Genomic DNA, 21,266 nt, shown 5'->3' with positions numbered 1-21,266 from the left:
CTTTTTTTGCTTTCCTCCTGTTAAAATCTCATCACCCCACAGATTTACCTCACAATCCCTTTGTCTTATCTGATTTTGTATTGGGAGAGTTTAGCCCCCTTAGAATTGTGCTCAATAGAAAAAGACATATTTGCATAATAAGTAGGGCTTTCAATCAATTAAAATATTTAATTGTGATTAATTGCATAATTGTCCATAGTTAATTGAAAATTAATTGCACATTTTTTATCTGTTCAAAATGTACCTTAAAGGGAGATTTGTCAAGTATTTAATACTCTTACTAACATGTGAGTGGGCAAATATGCTGCTTTATGCAAAAGTATGTATATATTTATTATCGGAAATCAATTAACACAAAACAATGACAAATATTGTCCAGAAACCCTCACAGGTACTGCATTTAGTATAGAACCCATTTTCATTCACATATCTTGAGGCCAGAGGTAAAGGGACCCCTCTGGCCATGCCTGCTTTTTCCTCGCCAAAATTTAGCATAAGTTTGGAGCTTTATTTAACCTCCTTCACAACGAGCTAGTCACATGTGTCACATGACATGGTACCAATGGATTCCTTATGTTTTCTAGTTTCATATGATGCCAGTATCTTCACTCTAACTTTATAACGGAGCCCGCTACAACCTCAAAATCGCAAGTTGCGTTAAATTCGAATTTGCATTAACAGGTTTTTATCGTGCTAACTTTGACAGCCTTAACAATAGGGGATAGTTTTCCTCACTGCAAATGATCCCACAGCTGTTCTTTGTTAGTAATAAAAGGCAAACATTGGTGCTGTGATGGATGTGTTTGTAATTGTAGCCTAGTGAAGTAATGCTTCAGCAAGAAAAATGACCCAACAGTAACTCAAGTTAATGTACTTTGTTCTTTGTAGGCCGATTCAAGAATTACATTTTTGGGTAATACTGTTGTAAAAAAGGAGAAATACTAATAAAGAAATGAAGCCGACTCTGCAGGAGATTTCCCTTTAGGCAACTTTCATCACTACAGAAGCTCTCAGTCGTCCCTTTACTGCTCTGCAACAACTCAAACAGCAGCTTGAACAAATCTGGAACTGATTGTCAGTATTTAGAATAGTATTGTATAATAGTATGTCATGAAACCGCGATATAATACACACTCATTTCTATCCCCCCCTCCTATCCCAGATAAACAATCTTCAACAGAACAATGAGCATGAAACCGGCGATGTGTGGAGTAAAAAAGGGCAGAGTGTTTATTGGTTCTCAGTCTTCACACCAGGCGAGCGCATCACTCAGCGGTGAGGTCACAGCGCTCGCCACAGTCATGACACGGGCAGACAGAGACAGACACACACAGAGCCAGGTAAAGGGCGTGAAGGTCAAAAGGTCATTTACACACACATTAACCCTCGTCGTCACCTTTCAGTGACTTTAACGAAGGTTGTCGATGTCCTCGGTAAACAGTGAATGATGCCTGTCCAGATTCACATCGATTCTCCACCAAATCAAGAGGACAAACACGTCGTATAAGCACGCTGAAAAACACTTCCTCTGGTCGAAGCCTTCATCTCAACTGTTAAACTTTTTTTTTTTCATGACCATTAAAAAGAATGACGGCAGATTCACTCAAAACAGTTAATATATGGAAATTTGTGCATTTGTAGACAGTATGGTCAATTTAACGGACATGAACTCTCACCACAGAAAGGGGCAATTTTCAAGCATCAAGTTTCTTTGCAATAACCAAAAAGGATCTGAAATGAGGAGCGCCTGACATTTGTATTTTTTCCACTCTCATCCCAAAAATAGATGATCAGAAGTGGGGGGTCATTATGTTAGTAGCCATGAAATCCAAGAAAAGAGTCAGGTAAAACCACAAAACGTCCAAAAAATGCAACAGGTTTCCATTATTTTGACCACACACTGTACAGAAATGATAATAAAAAAAAGAAAATTGTGTAAACTCAGGTTACAGTGAGGAGAAAAACCTCACGAAAAGCGCTCAACATGATCTGGGTAACTCTCGAGGGGAAAGATGGTTACACCCAAATTGATTCAAATAAACCTTCCAAGATGCCCCCAAAAGGTCTGGTTAGGTATAAAACATGTAACTCAGGAATCCGCATCATCTCAGTTCACATCAGATAAAGCAAACAGAAAGAAGGGAAATGTGATGGGGATGTTGACGGCCTACATTGGGTTTGTTTACATCCCAGTTCCTTCTGTTTTTGTTTAACTGCACCATTTTGTCAATATATTGCAAATGACAGCGGGTTAAAGAGATAGTTTGGGTGTTTTGAAGTGGGGTTGTATGAGGTACTTATCCATAGTCAGTGTATTACCTACAGTAGATGGCGGTCGGCATGCCCCCAGTGTGGAGAAACAGACAGGAGTACCAGCACGGGAACAATGCAATGTACTGCTGTGAACAGGGGGCAGTAGCAAAACAGACTTTAACCACCTAAGAAAAGGCCCACCTAAAGAAATCAATATCAGTTTAAGTGTACGTTATATTTAAGATACTTTGCCATCAGACAGCCCTTTCTGAAGGGGAACCGAGCCGTTATCTGTGTTCTCTCGCCAAAGCCACCAGACTGCATTGAAAAAAACAGTAATTTTACCTCGCAGAACACGGGAATGCTGGACTACCGCTGCCGCAATCGGTACGTTAGTTTGTGTTTTTGTGTGACTTTGGTGTTTTAAAAGGGTTCGTTCGGATTCACCAAAGTCACACAATAACACAAACAAACTCACCGATCGAGACAGCGGTAGACCAGCAACTCTTGTGATCTACAGGTAAAATTACTGGGTTTTTTTCAATGGAGTCTGATGGCTTTGAATGGCTTCAGTTCCCTGTCAGAAAGGGCTGTCTGACAGGAAGGTAAAGCGGTAAAATATTCAAAATATAGCGTACACTTAAACTGATATCGATTTCTTTAGATGTCTAAAATCTGTTCTGCTGCTGCCCCCGTCCACAGCAGTACATTGCTTTGCTCCCGTACTGGTACTCCTGTCTTTTACTGTAGGTAATAAACCGACGATGGATAAGTACCTCATACAACCCCACTTCAAAACACCTGAACTATCCCTTTAAGCTCCACCATCTGATATTTACAGGTAAACAGTCTCTAAACTCCCCAAACTCTGTCTCTCACCCATTTCACTTATTTCATTCACAGACCCTCTCTGTCCCCCCGGCCAACCAATCACATTCAAACACCAGCAATGATCAGCCTCCACAGTGCTTCAGCTCTGGGATTTTGTCACTTTCAAACAGTCTCTGCTCCCGTTACGCAGCAACAAAAAAAAAGAAGCTCTTTCACAGACCACAGTGGATGAGTTTCCACTTCTTAATCTGCTCATGAGTCCCTCCTTTCTTCACACTGCCAGAACGTGGAGTTGTGGCACGAGTCAGTCACACAGAGGAGCTGGTCGCCCTCAACTCACCCCAGCAGTGACCAGCAGCCTCGAGGGATTGCCTATGTGTGGCTTGAATTACAATGTTTTAGAAAAATAGAGAAGTATGCACAGGCACACAAATATGCCCGTCTTTGGCTTCCTCATTCACTCCTCCACAGGTTCATCCATTACCATCCCTCCTTTAGTTCATACAGAAAGGACTGAACTCTTCGCGGGCGCTAAATTGTCTCAGTTTGCTGTCTGACATAAAAGGTTGAATTGTTGACTTGTATATTGTGTTGAGGACCGTTTTAATGCATCAGTGTGCCTCTAAAGACTGGATGTTAGTCTGGAGAACATCAGTGCTGCGAGTGTGGATATGTTCAACAACCTGAAACTAACTCTGAGCTTAATATACCCCGTTAGTTTCTACATACTGTAACACTAAGGTTTATAGAGTACACGTGGAGCACTGAAGGGATTGTGATTTTGGGGCAAAAGATTGTGTAAACGTACAATGTAAACAGCTGTTTAAAATTAAAAAAAGAGATTAGAATCATGAATATTACGGGGCGAGAAGCTTCCCATCATTGTCATCTCCATCATCCTGTGATCATGTTTGTTTGTTTGTTTGGATGCTATTTGCTCCCGAAGGAAAACGAAAAACAGCAAATCTCAGGTTGGTAACACTTTATAATAACCATCATTTATAAATGGTAAATTGAGAGTTAATTAAACTTAGTTAATTGTTATTTTACTGTTAACAAACAATGAAATGATAATTAATAATGTTTACTAATTATTAGTAATGCTATAATTTCTGTTATTTTATCAGTAATTTGCGTAATATGGAAGAATTAGATCATAAATCATATGTTGTATCATAGCTGATAGGAGACGATAACAATTACATTCTGATTACATTAATAAAGTATCTATTAACAGTTTATAGTTAAACATATTATAACATTTTATATATTATATTAAGTATTTGTTAGTGTAAATCTTTAACCAATTTAACCATTGACAAAGTATTAACTATCTAAATAATGTTTATAGATGCTTTACAAAGTATTTATTAACCATTTAACAAGGTATTATATATCATCAGTTCCAATTTTATAATAGTCATCCAAATAATGTTTACAGACTGTTAACGAACAATTTCTTAAAAGTCATTGCGTAATCATTAACAAATACTTATAATATAGAATATAAAATGTTATAATGTGTGCAGCAATAAAGCGTTAAAGGTACTTTATGTAATAATATACATGTATTAATTGCTTTGTATTGCCATTGTGTGAATATATTGTAATGTAACTTAAAAACTGAGACTTTCTCGGTTGCCTGTAACAGCCTGTGGACTGATTTTAAAGGACTCCGGACGGTTTTGCTTTATAACGTTAGCCGATTAAGTTATTTGCAAATGGCACGCTAGTTAGTATCATGGACGTTACAGATAGTAACAGTGATATTTGATTGTAATGTGATCACTGTTTCGGTCGATGCCCAGGATGATCGTGCACGCCTGCGGAGTGCGAGCAACATACTTGCCAACTTTGAGACCTTAAAAATACGGAGGACTTCAACACCAAAGCAGAAAAGTTATAGTTTCAGGGACTTCGTTTCCTGCATTCTGGTGACTTTAAAAGAGTGAAAATAACAAAATAATAAATACACTTCAACAGCATTTTTATGTTAAACGTTTGATTTTACCTTTAACCTTTAAGGATTTCCTGAAAGTTACATATAGTGCCTTTAAATTAACACAAATTCGAGTTATAATTATAATGTCATGGTTTGTTAACAGTAAAATAACTAAATTTTAATGAACTATCAATTTAACATTTATAAATGATGGTTAATATTAAGTGTTACCCTCAGGTTTCTTCCCATTGTAACATGCCAGTTCTGCTCTGTTCTTTATAACGTTTCGTTAACCTAAAGAAAATTGGCGACGTTAACATCACTTGGCACTAATTAGATCCAAGGTGCTTATCAGATCTAACACAGTTAGGGCCTCAAATTGAGCTGAGTCCTTGTTAATCGAATAAGGGGCAACAAAAAAAAATAATAGAAAATAATATTCACATGTAAATAAAATATTCAAAGTAACTACTCCAAAAGGGGAGGAAAACACACACAAAAAATGTAACATTCAAATGTAACAGACAAAACTACATTGACGTGCGATCATCTACTACACGGTAATACTGTGAACTGCACCATCCCTCCCAAAAAAACACAAAACAACATAAACAAACAAGATTTAAAGTCTGTATGGCTCCAGGTAGCGTTGAGTGTCTGCTCCAGACCAGAGGTGTGTTATGAGTTCTCGTTGCTTTCTCTTCTCTTGGACTCTTTCACAGTTTCAAGTCTTTTAGTGTTTAGTGTGCGAGTGTGAGTCTGGTGAAACCAAGCGCTGGAGGAAAAGAATACAGGTTTGTAAAAAAGGATTTAAACTCTCGTCTATTCAGCCGCGAACACGTCTTAGCTTAGATTCTGGGAGGATCGTACCTATGTGGAACACAGACAAGATTCCTGTCATTTAAGCAAATATTTGCCCTCCCACCCAATGCAGTTATACAAACACGCACACGTACGTACAGAACATTTAGCGAGTATATGAGGAAATAAAGTGGGGGGGGGGGCAGAGATCGGTAATAAAAACTAGACACATTCAGGAAGTGTGTGAATTGTTTCTGCTGGAATCGATTGCGAATCAGAGCCCTTAACGTTGACGCGATCGAATAGGCCTGTATGTGTGAGTGTGTGAGAGTGCGTGGTAATTATATGTTAATGAGCTTGTAACTCCAAGCAAACACAAGTGAACGAAGAGACCAACAAATTGAAAGTGTGTAAGTAAAAAAAAAAAAAAAGAAGTTATTTCAAACCCTCCAAAAGTCCAAACGGGTTAGTCCGATGTGAGCATGCGTGTTGTGATTGTGTGTCGATTAAAAAAAGAAATCTTGCAATCGAGCATGGCGGGACAGGGGACACAAATAAAAATAGTTAACCCCTTAAAAAAAACAAAAAAAAAAAACAGAGGAGAGGATTATTTGTGTCCATCCGAGGACAGTCTGTCTGTGAGAGAGAGAGGAGAGGAGAAGTCCAATGGCTCCACTGAATTGCTGGACAGTAAAAACAAAAAGACACAGAGAGCAAATGAGGGAGCAGTGGTGCAGGTCCTTGTTCAGTAGTCAGTCAGTACACCCAAAACAGTCACTTCCATCCACACACACACACACACACACACACACACAGACACAGAGTCATTCTCACATATACAAGCACACACACATATACACATACACACATACACACACAGGGTACTGTGGTTAAGGCAGTGGTGGCAGGTGAGGCTGCAGTGAGGCCGGGGCTCATGGCAGTGAAAGCTCCCACTACTGAGTCAATACTCCTCCTCATCCTCCTCCTTGTCGTCGGTTTCCTCGTCCCTCTCTCTCTCTCTCGTCTTTGCTCAGTCACTCCTCAGCATCGCTCACTCGAATGACATCAGATTGGCTGGCACCTGTGAGGTGTGTGATAAATAAGGTTAAAGCTGTGCCTTGTGTGATTCCCATACTGAAACTATCTGTCATGGAAATGTATTTATACCCGTAAACTGTGGTAAGAGTTTTGCAGATTTATCTTGGATTATAATATCTGTTATTTTGAACTTATATTGGAACTTGTATTATTTTAAGGGTCAACACAATAATAAGGATAGAATAAATGTAAGTTTGCTTAAGTTCACGTTTGTGTTTTCAAGAAAGAAATAGAATATACATTTATTAACATAATAACTTCAGCTAAAAACAAAAAAGCTAATAAAACTATGAGACTGTGCTGTTATTCGTTACTATTTATTTACCCCTGACATGTTTTATGTTACTTTATGGTTTTTTTATCCCTGTGTTTGCTTTTATATATATTTATTAGGACTGTCAATTGATTAAAACATTTTATCGCATACTATTTTATCTGTTCAAAATGTACCATAAAGGGAGATTTGTCAAGTATTTAATACTCTTATCAACATGGGAGTGGGCAAATATGCTGCTTCATGCAAATGTATATATTTATTATTGGAAATCATTTAACAACACAAAACAATGACAAATATTGTCCAGAAACCCTCACAGGTACTGCATTTAGCATAAAAAATATGCACAAACTGCAGCCCAACAGGCAACAACAGCTGTCAGTGTGCTGACTTGACTATGACTTGCCCCAAACTGCATGTGATTATCATAAAGTGAGCATGTCTGTAAAGGGGAGACTCGTGGGTACCCATAGAACCCATTTACATTCACATATCTTGAGGTCAGAGGTCAAGGGACCCCTTTGAAAATGGCCATGACAGTTTTTCCTCACCAAAATTTTTCGTAAGTTTGGAGCGTTATTATCGTGTTTACTTTGACAGCCCTAATTCTTTTTAAAGTTCAACACAATATGTTTATAAGAGTATTTCCTAATCCCCCCCTGATATTCAGCAGTGTGTGAGTGTTTATTTGGCTCCGTACCTGTTGTCTGTTGCTCTGACAGGCAGCACTCAGATGTTTGAACCAGAGCGACGCGTTCGTTTTGTTCCCTGCTTGGTACTTGTAGGTGTTACCTAGGCAACGGAGACAAACAGTGTGAGACGCCAAGTGTCTCATTTCCACCTGCTTTCACAACACTCTGGAAAGATGGCTGAGGCCTCGCTTGACATTGGCTCGCCCGGTAAAATAAAAACAAAGTCACAGTGGAAAAGTTCAGGACAGAGGCAACTGGAGTGTGTGTGTGTGTGTGTGTGTGTGTGTGTGTGTGTGTGTGTGTGTGTGTGTGTGTGTGTGCGTGTGTGTGTGTGTGTGTGTGTGTGCGTGTGTTAACAGCTGTGTATGAACATGAAAAATGCTAGATATGACATCACATACTGAACCTGACAGTTAGATTTACTGTTAATGTGTGTGTTTGCCAAGGTTATAATATTTTTTACTTTTAGTTTTCAGAGTGTGTTTGCTAGTTTTAGTTTAGTATCAGTTTTTCAGAAAGTTTCAGTTTTTATGTATTTAGTTTTAGTTTGTTTTTGTTAGGGTCCGCTATAATGTCCCCGAAAACACATGGTTGGAGAACTGTGTAGGATCGGCCATGATGTTTAAAGTTTAGTTTTTGTGCTACTTTACATAGCGCCGTCTCCTGGAAGGTGAAGTCTGTTCAATTTATGTGGTTTAATGTCACTTTTTTCGATAGTGATATATTATAGCTAAAAAAAACTAAAACGACTTTCCGTTTTTGTATTCATTTTTAACCATGAAATATAGTTTTAATTTACATTTAGTTTCAGTTTACTACAAATATTGTTTAGTTTTAGTTTACTATAATAACCCCGGTGTGTGCAGGTTTTGACATTAACGATGGCCCGTGGCTACAAAAAGTTACTGTGGCCACCAAATATCTCCTGTAGGTGGCCACACCAAGTTTTATCAGGTCTCTCTGGAAAACAAGACTGCATGCCTCAATGAGATTACCTGTCTAAATAAAAGTAAAAAAAAACAAAACATACACGTGGCTTTCACCAGCGCAACGTTACAGTTACACAAAAATCCTGATTCCTTCACGTCTTCTACGAGAACAGCAAACAGTAGGCTACTCGTCACCGGCTAGCATCCGATATGTCGAAGCTACTAAAGTATGAGTTTACTAAGCCTACTCAGCTGGCAACAGCTAACACGATCGTTACAGAAGAACAAAAAACACAAAAGACGGACTATGTAAAAAAACAGACTGTATATAAGAAGTGGACGTAGTCACCGTGATGTCGTCCTTTAGTTTGTGGACTAACATTTTGAAGCCTCGAGTTCGGCATTTTGGCCATCGCCATGTTGTTTTTTTGCAACCAGAAGTGACACGAGAGGATGGAGCAAAATACAACCGAACGTTGAATAAGACATTTTTAGTCGACCAAAAATGTTATAATTAACTTTAATAAACTGAAAACACACTGTGAAAGGGTTAAAGTTGTGAGACAAAAACACGGACAACTCCCAGACCGGACAACACCGTGATAGCGACCTGTCAATCACGAGGTAGCCACGCCCTAAAGCATCCCCTGCTTTATGGTCTATTTGACTCTAAATGGGACCATAATTTACTAAATGAACATCATGCTGTATTGAAGAAGACTTGAAATTAGCGATTGAGACCATAAACTCATGTTTACAATGTTTACTGAGGTAATAAATCAAGTGAGAAGTTGGCTCATTTTCTCATAGACTTCTATACAATCAGACTTCTTTTAGCAACCAGAGGAGTCGCCCCCTGCTGGCTGTTAGAAAGAATGCAAGTTTAAGGCACTTCAGCATTGGCTTCACTTTTCAGACTTGGAGGTAGCCCACTGGAAAAAAACTAAATGGCAACAACAATTTAGGATTGAATGGAAGCAGGAGTTAATGTCTTTTGATTTATTGAAGTGTCACAGTTCAGGAAGGTTGTGTTAAGTTGCGTTAAATTGCCTTTTCTGTATTGTTTTTACATAAGTTTACATTTGGGCCACCAAATTTAGGGAGTGTGTGTGTGAATGTGTACAGGTGATGTCACCATTCAAACCAAACTCCACTGACTCAGGTCACATATTTACTGCATCCGTTTTCAGAGAGCTGACTGCTTGCTTACGTTAGTCATTTCTGTGTGTGTGTGTCTGTGTGTCTCACCGTGCTCGGAGTCCGTCAGCAAGAAGACGTCGGGATGCTCGGGATCGTCAGCCATCATGGCCATCAGACCCACCACACACACGCTCTTACTGGACGTCGACTTGAACTGGACAGAGGACGAGTAGAAACAAGAGTTAACTTTTCTTTCTTCATGACGATTCTGTTGTTGTCTAAATACTACTAGAAATGTTAATACAGGTTTTTGTGTGTATGAATGTGGGTGCAACCTCTGGATCTCGTGCATGTGCACGCCACAAGGTTCTCATTAGCCTGTGAGTGACACACAGGACTGCAGTGATGTCATTGATCTCATTATTCAATGAGTGCTACCATCTGTCTGTCCCCTCGCTGCGCCACACCCCATCCAGTGGTCCACCCCCCCCCCCCCCCCAACACACACAATCACTGACCATTACGTCCACTCATTTACTGTTTTCTTTCAGTTCTTATCATCCTTTCTTCCCTACGCTATCCTCTGTACGGAAACCCGGAGAGGCAAGTGAGGAAAAAATAACTTGTGATTTTCTAAGTCTGAATTGTTTCTCTGTGAAAGCAGGTGAGAGTTTGTTGTTGTAATACTCATTTCAGCCACAAGAGGCTGAAGTGCACCACCACCCCATGATCTAAATAGGACTAAACATATTCATGTTTTCTTCCTGGGGAGTTTAAAATTCTCGATGCACCCAAACACAAGGTACATATATTGTGTGTTAGCAGGTTGTGTAAATTAATGCTATTTAGAACAAGGGGTAGTGGTGCCCTTCAGCATCTTACTGACAAAGTGAGTATTACAACAACAAACACTTTCTAAAAAGTAACATAGAAAAATGATCCTGGCAAAACTTGTTGATCTCCACCTGTTTCACAGATGACATTTAAAAAAAAAAAAAATGTTTTAAAGGAACTTATAAAGATTATCCTGGAGCAACCCTTTTCCATCTGTTCTGAAGTCATAAACACAGGAGAGAAAACTATTTAGATCAGACTTTAAAAAAAAATAAAAAATTAATCATCAGTATTTTTTTTATTCTTACTTGCCTCTCGGGGCTTCCGTACCTCTGAGCTCCAGTAGTTTCAGTAAATGTTCCTGTCAAATTGCCAGATGCACTGAACACGCTCTACTTGTTGTTAAATTATGCCAAAACTACATGGAAAATGTGTAATTTTTCTCATTTGCATTTTTTGTCAAGATTTCCCTTTTCCTGTGCATACCGATAAAAAAAAACACATGAAGAAGAATCATTAAGTGAGTTTCCCTGAGTTCATTCTGTAATCAAACATTCTTAGTGAGCAAGTAATAGCTATCATGCGTCATCTACTTGTACAACTGGGTGTGTTTTGGGATAATTTGGTCAATAACTGTGGTTCACATGGAAGAAATCTGTGACTTTCAGATGACTAAGTGCAGATATTTGCTCTCAGTTATTTTCCTCAACTGCCTAAACAAACAAACCTGTAGGGCTGTCCTCGACCAAAGAAATTCTTAGTCGACTAAGAATGAAAACGCATTAAAAAATGACTAATCGACTAAAGAAATGTTGGTTGACTGAGACCAAAAACGACCGATAAGTTGACGACGAGGGGATCGCCCTACAAAGCTCCAAATTTTCTATCGTCCGCTGCAGAGATGCGTGGCATGAACGCATGCTCAGACGGTTACACAGAAGACGTGATGGTTTGTGTGACTTACATGTTTTCTCTCAGTAGCCTTCAGGGACTTGGCAGGGTAGTAGTAGAGCTGGGTTCCACAAAGAGCGACCCAGTATTTGGTCCACGACGCCACCTGGAGGCACAACAGTGAAATCTAATTGTCAACTCCACTTCAGTCTGATTGAGTCAGTGAAATGCTGCTACAGTATGGGACTCATGTGCCAAAGAGTAAACACTGTGGGATGTTTTTTTTGGTGTTTTTATTATATTATAGAATATATGGTTCTGTGCTGCATCACGTACTTACAAAGCTTTGACTGGGACATATAAAGAGACGAGATTAGAGAGGCAGAGAGAGACAGATGAATCACAGGGGAGAAGACAGTATGGTTTGGGGAACTAAGGGCGCTTTCACAAGCCAACAATTAGTCCGTTCTAATCAACCTCTGGTGCGGTTTGTTTGTGAACGCAGTAGTTGTACTCTGGTGCGGACCAAAACAACCAAGTTTCCATTTGTTGAGATGGACACAGGTAAACGACAGGTTAACATGAGCGGGAGAGGGCTGACCTGGAGTCTGATGTTTGCTTGACATCTCGGCCGAAGAAAACATACCGAATATGCTAATAAATAAATAAATAAAGTCCACAAAAATAGTGACGTTTATGTAAGGGACAATGTACAGCGAGCCAAGCGGAGGGGTCTTGCGTCGCCCCTGAAGGGGTTTATTTCACAAAAGTGACCCGCTAGCTGTACATTATCCTGCTTATTACACGACTACTTACTTAATAAATCAATAATTTGAAACACAAAAACGGTCCGCCGGAGTCCGACATCAGAACTGCACCCATAGCAACGGTCTGTTATACATAGCAACGGTCTGTTATACATAGCAACGGTCTGCTATGAAGCAATAACAGACACTCTGATTCGGACTAGCCAAACGGACTATAGCTTGTGGAAAGCACCCTAAAAGTCATCGCTTGTCTGTGCTGGATAAGCGGATAACCGGAGATTAAGTGTGCAAAATTAGCATCTTGTTCCATAAACACTGAAAGCTTAATACCAGGAAAATAAAGAGAGTTATGAGATGAAGGAAAAGCATGTGAAAGAAAAAAAAGGGGGACCTGATAATTAATACTAAAAAAAGAGAGTTCGCCTGACTACATGGCCAGATTGGGGAAAATATTTTAGGCCTTGTTACATCATCAAAGAAACTCGTAAATCACCCGCACTACCTGTGGCAGTTTCAAGTTATTTCAACTGCATAAAGAGCTGCAGCTTTGTTTCCAGTCAAAACAGAACAGGATAATCTCAGTGCAAATATTAAAATGGCTTTAAGAGGCACAAGGCAAACAAAAGCAGTGGGGGGAAAAATGCAAGCACGGTGAAGGAGGAAGAGAATTACAGTGAGTGTAAAAAACAGACAGTAACAGATATGTTCTGCAGGTTAAGGAGTCTCTGAAGGCTGTTCTGCAGACAGCCTTTATTGCCCATCTGCTCCTGTATGGTAAATAGGTAGGTATAGGTGTATGAACAGCACATGGACACATGCATGTGTATAGATATGTATGTATATATGAGTGTGTGTGTGTGTGTGTGTGTGTGTGGCATCTCACTGTTGGTTTCTTGCCCTCCTTGAGCACAGTCTTCCGTCTCAGCACCCCCTGCACTGTGACCGCTCCGGGATACAAGTGAACCGCGAGCTCCTCCGACTCCGCTGAGCTATGACATCAGGACAAAGACAAACATTACGAGCTATAAACGCAAAGACACACGCGAGGAAACATGCATGCTCTCATGCACGCACACCAGATTGAAATCAGAGATGGACGTAGTATTAAAAGGCAGACGCAATCTGCAAATCTACCTTAAATTCTGCTTCATAAAAGGTATGTGTTTTTGAAAGTTACATTTATTTACGCCTCAGGTAACACTTCACTTTACAGGTCTGCAAATTTCATGTTAATTAGGTGATAATTAGCAAGAAACCAATTTGAAATTTGTTTGGAATTACTGCCAAATTACCCCAATATTTACCTCAAAATGTATTGAAAATTACTTTATTATAAACAATATTAGGGTCACATTGAGGAAAAAAAAAATCTGAGAATTCAAGAATAAAGTCATAACTTTACGAGAAAAAAAGTAATTTCCTCCTCCACAAAAGAGGCAGTTTCCCCATCAGGTCTGTGTGGTTCTTTCTTTGGAATAAACGCAGTTTCTTGCACAACGTTATCAAGGTCCTGATACTGATGATAATGTGGTGCTGATGTGCCAAAAGATGAATTATTTTGTTATTTGTGAAACCTAAACTAAGTTCACAAGATGCTCCACATTCCTCATTTTCACACACGCTGCTTTATTTCCCCTTTAAACTAACATGTCAAATTACTACTTTATAAAATTATGATTTTAGTCTCATATGACTTTTTTTCTTGAAATAGTATGACTTTATTCTCATTAAATTACGACTTTATTCTCGAAATCTCAGATTTCTTTTTTCCCTCAATGTGGCCCTAATTTATCTTATATTTATGACTTTATTCTTATAATATTAAAACTTTTATTCTTGTAAAGTTATGACTTTATTCTTGTAATATTATGACTTTTTTTCTCGTAAACTTATGACTTTATTCTCATATTACAACTTTTTCTCGTAAACTTATGACTTTTACTCAAAATCTCAGATTTATTTTTTTCCTCAATGTGGCCCTAATACTCCATCATAGTTTCCCAATAGCTAGTACATTTTCAGGAAAAGAATACAAAGTTAATTGACATGCTTAATTTCCATGTCTCCTGATAAATAGATAGATGTAATTATTTAATAATGTGTATAATAAAGTAATTTTCGATACATTTTGAGGTAAATATTGGGGTAATTTGGCAGTAATTCCAAAGAAATTTCAAATAGGTTACTTGCTAATTATCACCTAATCACGATGAAATTTGCGGACCTTTAAAATGAAGTGTTACCATGCCTTGTTTTCACAGAATTGAATTTCACAGATATAAATCTTAACGCTGGTTTCTGCAGAAAGAAGAGCAGCGGCGGACAAGGTGGTGAGCAGATTGTGTCTGTCTGGAGTATCAGAGCAGGAAGCCCAGTGTGCAGGAGCCCAGTGCAGCCTGGTGGAAAGAGAGAGAGAGAGCGAGCGAGACAGAAAGAGAGAGAGACTCATCTCTAACCGCAAGGGACGCTTTTATTTGCACCGTCCATGAGAATTGGCTTTAATACCCCTGAAGAGTCTGTTCCCCTCTACCCCAGGAATGAGGATGTAACAGTTAGTTTCCAGTAACACATGGAGCTCAGTGTGACTGTGGAAACTCATATTTAGGTCCAAGCTGTGAAATATCTTGGAGACGTATCACAAGAAGAAGTCCAGGTTGACCGTGTGTGTGTGTGTGTGTGTGTGTGTGTGTGTGTGTGTGTGTGTGTGTGTGTGTGTGTGTGTGAGGCAGACATGCAAGAAATTTAAGAAAGCAAAAGGTGGATTTTAGACTGATGGTACGCAGCAAAAGATGTAGAATCATGAGCCCCAAACAGATCCATAGCCCTTCTCCTGATTTCAACAACACACACACGCGCACAAACACGTCTCCCACCACCAGATTATCTCAGCACCACTCACACACACACACACACACACACACACACACACACACACACACACACACTCTAAGCACCAGCACACAGCGGCCCCTGGCAGGGACTGAAGTGAGGATAAGAGAAAGGTTTGGTTCAGCTCAGGTTGGTCTTTCAGGTCGGGATGTGTGTACCTGCTGGGCCTCAGGACTCCTCTGTAGGGGATGCGGGCCACACGGGTCACTGGGCCCAGAGAGTGATAGAACCGAGTCCTGTTCAGAATAGGATAAGACAGGATAGGATGGGGGGGCACGGGGGACACTGTTAAGGCTGTTTTTTTGTGTGTTGATTTTCCCTTCAGATTGCATGGGTTAGGGCTGGATGGAGGAGTGTTCATTTGGTATGAGAATGTGTGTTTACAGGGTTATTCAAAGGGTTCAGATGATTTACAGGCATGTTGATTCGTGAACTAGTGAGTGTGGACTCCAGACACTTTCTGGCACAGAGGGACTACTGGTTAGGGGGAGTTAAATGTTAAGCTCTTAATACATTTCAGGCTGCTGCAGAAGCATCTGAGAGCAGCGGTGGAGGGGTGGTGAGGCACGGCTGCGTGGCTAAAAGCAAGGCTGGAACGCGGCATTCGTGTGCGAGTTTTTAATGGCCGATCATTTTCGCACAGCTGTGTCTCGGGGGCCAGAGCTTTGAAAATGATACAATCACGTCAGGGTATTTTATGATCTTGCACATGGATGCGATGAAAAAAAAGCAGCGCAGACATGGACGTAGTAACCTTACCTCTCAAAAGCCGGCCAAGACACCTCTTCACTGAGCTCAGAGCCCTCGCTGCTCCCTGTGAACACATACAAATCATTTACAATAAAACACACAACATGTCACTTAAGATACAAACTGAGCATTATAGTAACAAGTATCCATGTGTATGTCTTACCAAGTGAAATACCGCTGGACAGAGTGGAGCTCTCTGCATGTCCCCTGGTGGGACTGTGGCTCTCCATCACGCTGTCGTCTAACAGGTGGCGAGAACCAGCGTTGGGGAACGTAGCGCTTTTAAACTCTACTGTATTCATCTTATGGATAAAACTATGTGGACACAAAACACAGAAGGAAAAAGGTAAGTATATCTGCTTCATGACATTGTAACATAAATGCTTTTACGTATCTTTCTTCTTCTATAGTACCTAATAATAATACAAACTAAAGACTAGAAACTGACTTGTAGCCCAGGCTGTGGCACTTCCTATGTCCGTAGGGCAGCAGGTTCCTGGGGGACGGCGGCGTGGCCGGGACTTTGGTTCCTTCAGCGGCTACCGCACATCTACGGCCGCAGAGAGGAGATGCTGACGCTTCCTGGCCTGTAGGTAAGAGTAGGAGGAAACATAAGACTGAAGTTTGTTTGTTTTTTTTAATTGAAAAAACATTCAAATGTACAAACATTGCAGACATTTACTCAACATAATAGTACAGAGAAAAAAAGGACATGAATTTAATGAAAATTTAAATAATAATTTAAAAAATAGAATTGGGATAAATAAACTTAAAAAATATATAATGATAAGAAAAAAAGCACACATTATTCTTCCTACAGATTTATCTCTTTTCTTAGAGTTTATAAGTTTGACAGTCTTGATATATTCACATAAAAATCCAGTGAAATTGGGGGTAACTTTAGTAAAATTGTACCATATATAATCAGTAAGTAAAAAATAAATTCAATGTTAGAATTATTTTTGATATTCTGATTCTATTCTATTAACTCTGATATTCTGTTTTACACAATATATATTCTGTCGTTTGAGTCCAAAAGGTAAGTGAATGTATACAGTGGTGAAATAAATGTGTTGTAGATCCTGGTTCATGATAGCAGAAATTAAATTTGTTTTCAATATCTATGTAGCTGGAAGAATATAAATTGGTTGGATATATTGCAATATTGGCAGTGCCAGCTCCGCCTAAGTCCCAAGTAATCTAAAAATGGGCAAAGACGTTGAGCGCTGGTGGAGCCGAGGCGGGCCCCAGAGGAGACAGCTAGCAACTAGCGACCTGTGACGGCACCCACCGGTCACTCAAAGCAGCCACAGCCTTAATTATGCCCAACTTTAAGCCTTAATATAATTTAAACAATTGTCATGAATGGAGAAATTAGCAATAGAGACCAAAACTGTTTTTTTGGTACCAGACTGTAAACATGTTTATTTCTGCTGTAGAGAGACGTCAAGTAGAGGAACATTAGAGGAACTGCAGTTTTTGACACTTCTACATTAGCTTAATTTTTCAGCAGCGGAGGGTTGCTGCTTCAGAGGGGAGGACACATTTAAAGACCAGGAAAGAAAAGAGATAATAAATCCTACATTTAACACACAACTTACCGACAATATCCTCTTTGGAGGCGTTAGCTCGTGGTGTGCTGGTGCCTGGCTCAATCTTCTGTGACGACCTAAATAAAGAACATTGATAATAAATCCATCAGCTTGATTTCGTCCTCTGTGAATTTCTCATCATTAAAAATAATTATGGGGATGGAATATTTTTTGGGAAAAGATAGATGAGGAACAGAAAACCTGTTTTGATGTTCCTGGCAGGAAATTACTCCTGTGACTAAATCAGAATATTCTGAGGCAAAAGCATGTTATCCATCCGAGTTTGGTTTCTTACTTGTAATTGTCGTCCTCCACAAACTTCTGCAGCTCCTCGATGTACCTGACTGAGTTGAGATACTTCTGGACATGAGGCAACACTGGGACATCTGAAAGGGGGGAAGATAATGAAAGACATTTAAATAAATGTGTGTTCATGGGATCTAAAACCGACAAAATATAGAGGCATGTCAGGAGTGAGGATAACAATTTACTAATAATATACAACTTTACTAATCAAAATTTTACTTGAAACTTGTCCTCTAGCCCGAGTGTTGCTAGGTAACAGCTGCGTCTCATTTGTAAGTGCTTTATGTCCTTTTCCCTTTATTATCGACCCAGAGATGCACGGCTTCTACTCCATATAAAAAAACGTATACAAACTACGGCCGATATCTCCGACACTCAGCGACTCAGACCAAAACAACCTAGATAGATAAATACAGGTACACTACAGGTAAGAGGATTCTGGGGTGAAATGTATGCTGCCTCCTCCTCATCTTGATTTGTGACTGCTGCTGAATGCAGATCTCACTGAAGTATTGATGATGAATAGCAGAGATTCATTGGGTCTCCATGGCAACAGAAAATGAAGTGGCCAGGCTTAATGCAGTTTCCTTACAGCATTTATACAGACTATGTCTTCCTTTGATTTTGTTTTTGTTTTTCCACATGATGGACATGATCACATGTCTTGAGGTCATGAAATTCATCAGCTGAGAGTTAGTAATCTTCTTCAAAAACATTTTTATCATATTTGTTGAAATTCTCATGACATACCGACAGCGATCAATAAATCAAATGCTCTGACAAAACAAAGAAAAATAATGTGGTATCTGTAGCTGTCGCAGGCCTGTTATAAACTCCTCCAATCATTTCATTGCGTGTCACCAGTCTTTCACAAGCTGCTAGCTTTACAGCTGTGAGTACTAACAATAGCCAAGTTCGTTGTTTATGTTCATTATGTTATGTTTACGTCATGGATGTATTATAAGAACTGGATATTGGACCCCAAGATGGCACCTATTCATTCCAATGAGAACTGCTCACCTGGAGCATATGCCAAAAAAAGTGTTCTGGCTTCCGGGTTTACTTCCAGAGTATGCGGCTCACTGAATATGTGCAGCAGTGTTTCTAGAGTTCCTGTTCGACCCATAAACTTTACATTATGATGACGTCACAGATTTTTAAATCACTTTTCTAGGCTCAAGGAAAGCTTAACAAATATATAACCTCCATGGATAAAAAAATTCATGATAAACGGTGTTTGCAGTTCGAGGTGTTCTGTGAACAGTTTTACGGGGAAAATGCTTTTTGGGCTGCAGGGGGATTTTTCGTTGCAATACTGCGAGTGGCCACTGGACAAAATTGGAAGCAAGGCTGAGCGGTGGCGCCATGTCCAGGTCTTATTATATATGATCATTTTGGGGGAAGAGCTTTGGACGGAGGCCTGAAGGGAAGGGCTGTCAGTGCTGCCGATTTGGCAACTTTCACGCTAGATTTAGTGACTTTTGGAGCTAATGCTGCTAGCTTCTTTCATTGGAAAGGCTCCGTTTCTCGGTTGGATACTCTTTAAAATCTAGCGTGCTCTTGCTAGTTTCTCAAGATTACCTACCCTAGCTTTAAGCTGGTTGGATGTTGGACAAAACTCAAAGTCCTCTAGTTTTTTCCTGTCACTACACCACATTACCATCCCATGAATGTGTGGCTGTGTGCGTCTAAACCCACCGTAGGTACAGGATCTCTGCAGGTCCGATATGATTCTGAGAATGTTGTTCATCAGGTTCGATCTCTGTTCGTTCTCCAGTATGCTGCCCGTGGAGGGATAGGCTGAGTCTACATACGTCAGATCGGACAGGTACATCCCTGAAACAAAGCAGCACACAGAAAAAAAGATGCAACATGTTAAATGAAACCAGGAGAAACACACACAGCCCTCTACTCCCTTCTCCTCTCATCCTTTAGTGAGTCGAGGGCCCCACTGCAAGCCGAACGAGGACAGCGTCCATCTGTTGGAGGAGGCGTTATATTAAACATCAGCGAGGATTTTCCAGCCTGAACACAGAAAGCTCAGCTCATTAGAAAGCAAACACACAGACAAGGCATCATGTATCCAAGATTTTTCTTGGATACAGGATGCAGTGCCAGTGCAGCTGTGGATTTCTGACCAGCTGGTAATCACAGACTGTTTGATATCACAGGAGCCCAAATAGAAAGGAATAAGAACCCTGCACAAGCTCTCCTATTTGCAACACTTTGCTCAAGTTTCTAACAGACTTTTTTTTGCCCTAATCTGCTCCCCCTTGGATCTAAATAGAGCCTTGAGTGGATGATTGATCTTCTCTTCAGCCTTTCCAACTCAAGGCCATCTCTCTCTTTCCCTCCCTGTTCCCTCTCTTCTTGCCTCTTTCTGGCAGACTTGCAAGCAGAGCTGAGATTCTTAGTCTTTCATTACATAAATATTAACATTAAAAGACAAACCCAGGAGCAGCTTCCCACCATTCTGAAAACATAGATTAACAAGCTTTATAAGTGAACTGATGGTGTGCCTTTCCTTCCACACCTCCCTCTCTCTCTCTCTCTTGCTTAATGTTTCTTTCACACACACCAGTGTCGAGATTAAGTGCAGATGTAAGAAAAGTTATCACACAGTAGACACCAACAACCCATCCTCCTTGGAACACGGTGTTATACTAGCAGATGTGCACACGTACACATGCATTTGCAATGATGCACAGATGTACAAATATGCATCGAAAAACAGAACTGCAGGACCAGATCCAGCCGATAAAAGGGCCAAAGCTCGTCTTCAGGATACCATGCACACACACAAACACAACACCATCTGATTAGAATCAGAGAGAGGGCGGGAGGGAGGTTGTGAGCAGGAGAAGCAGTTTACAAGAGTCTGGAGACACAGCTGTAAGGGGGAAAGTGAGAGATGGGGAGGAAGAGGAGGAAGAGAGGGATCGTGAAGGCTTAACTGCTGTAGCAGCTCTTTTGAGTGCATGTCAGGGATAACAGCAGTTAGTCATGCACAAATCTATACTGCCTGGAACACACAGGGTGCACAGACACTTTGGGTGTGTTTACATGTATGTATGAAAAGATCAAAACAGAAACCTCGGGGTAAAGATGGAGGAAATGTGGTCACAAAGTATGAAGAAAACTACATCCTCTCTATCTAGCCACTGAACCTGAACATATTAAAGTAAACGACAGCGGTGATAAGGACCAGACGAGCTCAGACTTCACCCGGAGCAAGGATTTTTCTCACAAGTCGGCTTTATCTGCCTTCCCTTTT

General features: G+C 40.1%; 1 protein-coding gene across 2 annotated transcripts in view; it reads right to left on the bottom strand.

Moving 5' to 3' along the window:
* Positions 1-1,203: 1,203 nt before the first annotated feature.
* Positions 1,204-21,266, bottom strand: part of ralgps2 (Ral GEF with PH domain and SH3 binding motif 2) — a 100,595-nt gene continuing 80,532 nt past the window's right edge. The window contains exons 10-21 of one of the 2 annotated variants that reach the window (XM_074635955.1): positions 19,691-19,828; positions 17,982-18,072; positions 17,696-17,763; positions 16,543-16,681; positions 16,258-16,409; positions 16,104-16,158; positions 15,503-15,580; positions 13,339-13,444; positions 11,762-11,854; positions 10,072-10,177; positions 7,903-7,994; positions 1,204-6,908 (exon numbers count right to left, since the gene is read on the bottom strand). In XM_074635955.1, coding sequence (XP_074492056.1) covers positions 6,879-6,908; positions 7,903-7,994; positions 10,072-10,177; positions 11,762-11,854; positions 13,339-13,444; positions 15,503-15,580; positions 16,104-16,158; positions 16,258-16,409; positions 16,543-16,681; positions 17,696-17,763; positions 17,982-18,072; positions 19,691-19,828 — 1,148 coding nt within the window. In that variant the 3' untranslated portion in view covers positions 1,204-6,878. The remainder of the gene's footprint in view (positions 6,909-7,902; positions 7,995-10,071; positions 10,178-11,761; positions 11,855-13,338; positions 13,445-15,502; positions 15,581-16,103; positions 16,159-16,257; positions 16,410-16,542; positions 16,682-17,695; positions 17,764-17,981; positions 18,073-19,690; positions 19,829-21,266) is intronic. The other variant, XM_074635956.1, reaches the window with a different exon arrangement.

Source organism: Sebastes fasciatus, chromosome 5, assembly GCF_043250625.1.
Source record: "Sebastes fasciatus isolate fSebFas1 chromosome 5, fSebFas1.pri, whole genome shotgun sequence".
Classification (NCBI taxonomy): Eukaryota; Metazoa; Chordata; class Actinopteri; order Perciformes; family Sebastidae; genus Sebastes; species Sebastes fasciatus.
The sequence above is the reverse complement of the archived record's forward strand: the minus strand, read 5'-3'. Positions and strand labels throughout refer to the sequence as shown.